General features: G+C 60.3%; 1 protein-coding gene across 1 annotated transcript in view; it reads right to left on the bottom strand.

Annotated features, from left to right (window-relative positions):
* Window positions 1-407: 407 nt before the first annotated feature.
* LOC104277708 (sideroflexin-1-like) overlaps window positions 408-1,664 on the bottom strand; it is a gene marked incomplete at its 5' end in the record, with an annotated part of 3,016 nt that continues 1,759 nt past the window's right edge. The window contains 4 exons of the mRNA XM_009874433.1: window positions 408-504; window positions 813-860; window positions 1,312-1,361; window positions 1,500-1,590. Coding sequence (XP_009872735.1) covers window positions 408-504; window positions 813-860; window positions 1,312-1,361; window positions 1,500-1,590 — 286 coding nt within the window. The remainder of the gene's footprint in view (window positions 505-812; window positions 861-1,311; window positions 1,362-1,499; window positions 1,591-1,664) is intronic.

The raw sequence follows: 1,664 nt of genomic DNA, 5'->3' as shown, positions 1-1,664 counted from the left end.
AGTACCTGCAGAGGGGTTCAACCCTCAAACACCATGATTGTCCACTGCCTCCTAAAGCTGGGGAGCACCATTTTCTTCCCCACTCCACATCCCTGCTCACAAGGTTCCTAGTGCTGCTGCTCCCACTCCCCTGTGTGCTGCACACAGCTACGGGCACACACAGGGTGAGCACGGGAGAAACGCCATCCAGGAGGTCCCCAGAGCTGGGCTGAGCCCGGGCGCGGGGACAGGGTTCAGCGCAGTGCTGCGGGCATCCCGGGAAGCAGGACCGAACACCTGGGACCTACAGACATGCGACAACCAAGGGAAAGCAGCGGTGGCCCCAAGGGGCTCCGAGGGGTGAAGCTCAGCAATGCGCCGGCCCAGCGGCTCTGCAGCACGCGGCTTGGCCGTCCCAGGCTCCTCGTTCAGAGCCCTTTGTTGAAGTAGACAGTCTCCAGCCACGGGTCTTTCTCCTGGATCTGAGCTTGGACTTCGGGCTCCAGGCTGCTCACGGGCATTGAGCTGTCAAGGGGACATGGACACAGAGGATGGATGCTGGGAGCCTCAGTTTGGAAAACCACTGGCTGCCACCCCTTTCCCACCTGCTGTCCCCATGGCCCAGCTGAGACCTTTGTGCACAAGGATGTGTATCTGCATGCAGTTTCAAGCCTCTGACCGCTCAAAGGAGCAAAAGTATCTCTTGGGGGTCAGAGAGCCCAAGTAGCCCATGCACTCCTCACCTGCACCCCACATCCTGGGCTGCACAAGCGGGCGCAGGGCTGCACAAGTGGGTACAGGGCTGCACAAGTGGGTAAGGTGCCCGTTCTTACCTTTTCTGTGGGAAAAGCGCACAGCACAGAGGGGTCGCAAACACCAAGCTGCAATGGAAAGACACCAAGAAGAGAAGCCGGGCTGCATAAATCACCCACATCCACCTGCACCCTGACTCCAGAGCAGCAAGGAGGCAGCCCAGAGGTGTGCCGGGTGCTCAGTCATGAAATCAGTAAGGAGATACTCCCTCCAAGCTCCAGACGCTGCATTCAGCTCCTGAAGTGGGGCAAAGCCTGTTCCCACCAGTGTGGGGGAACAGCACTGCTGAGCAGGAGCCCACGGCAGGCTTGAGAGACATCAAGATGAAGCAAAACAGTTGTTTTGCTGGCCCCAGGACCCCATATCCCATCTGGCAGTGGTCGAGCTCCCTCATCTTCCCAAGGAGCTTTGAGAGGGCTCTTGCCTCCCCTGCTAGGCAGACCCCCAGCAGGATCATCCCCATACCCAAGCTCAGTCTGCACCCAGGACAGCGATGCCTGTTAGTGGAGGGTGACTTACCAGAGTCCCACCAGGCCGACCTGCAGAGGAGCGTTCAGGTATGGGTATCGCTGCCGGGGACAGGGAGAGGATGCGGTCAGTGGGGTGGATGGGGTGGGACAGTATCTCTTCCCCCACAGGGTGACAGCACTCTGACAAGCTAGGGTGTTGTCTCTCTGTCCACCCTCCCACGCCAGGACCACCAGTACCTTCAGGAAAGCCCTCTTCTCCAGCATGGTCATGATCACCGGGGGGATGGCTGGGGGAGAGGAGAAGGAGATGAGCTCCCAGTGCCCAGAGCTCCCCACCAGCCATGGGACACTATCCCACACTGCCAGGGACCGGCTGCAGCCCCCCGACACGGGGGGGGGGGG

Source organism: Apaloderma vittatum, unplaced genomic scaffold (assembly GCF_000703405.1).
Source record: "Apaloderma vittatum isolate BGI_N311 unplaced genomic scaffold, ASM70340v1 scaffold25958, whole genome shotgun sequence".
Classification (NCBI taxonomy): Eukaryota; Metazoa; Chordata; class Aves; order Trogoniformes; family Trogonidae; genus Apaloderma; species Apaloderma vittatum.
Note: the sequence above shows the minus strand (reverse complement) of the source record. Positions and strands in the feature narration are given on the sequence as shown.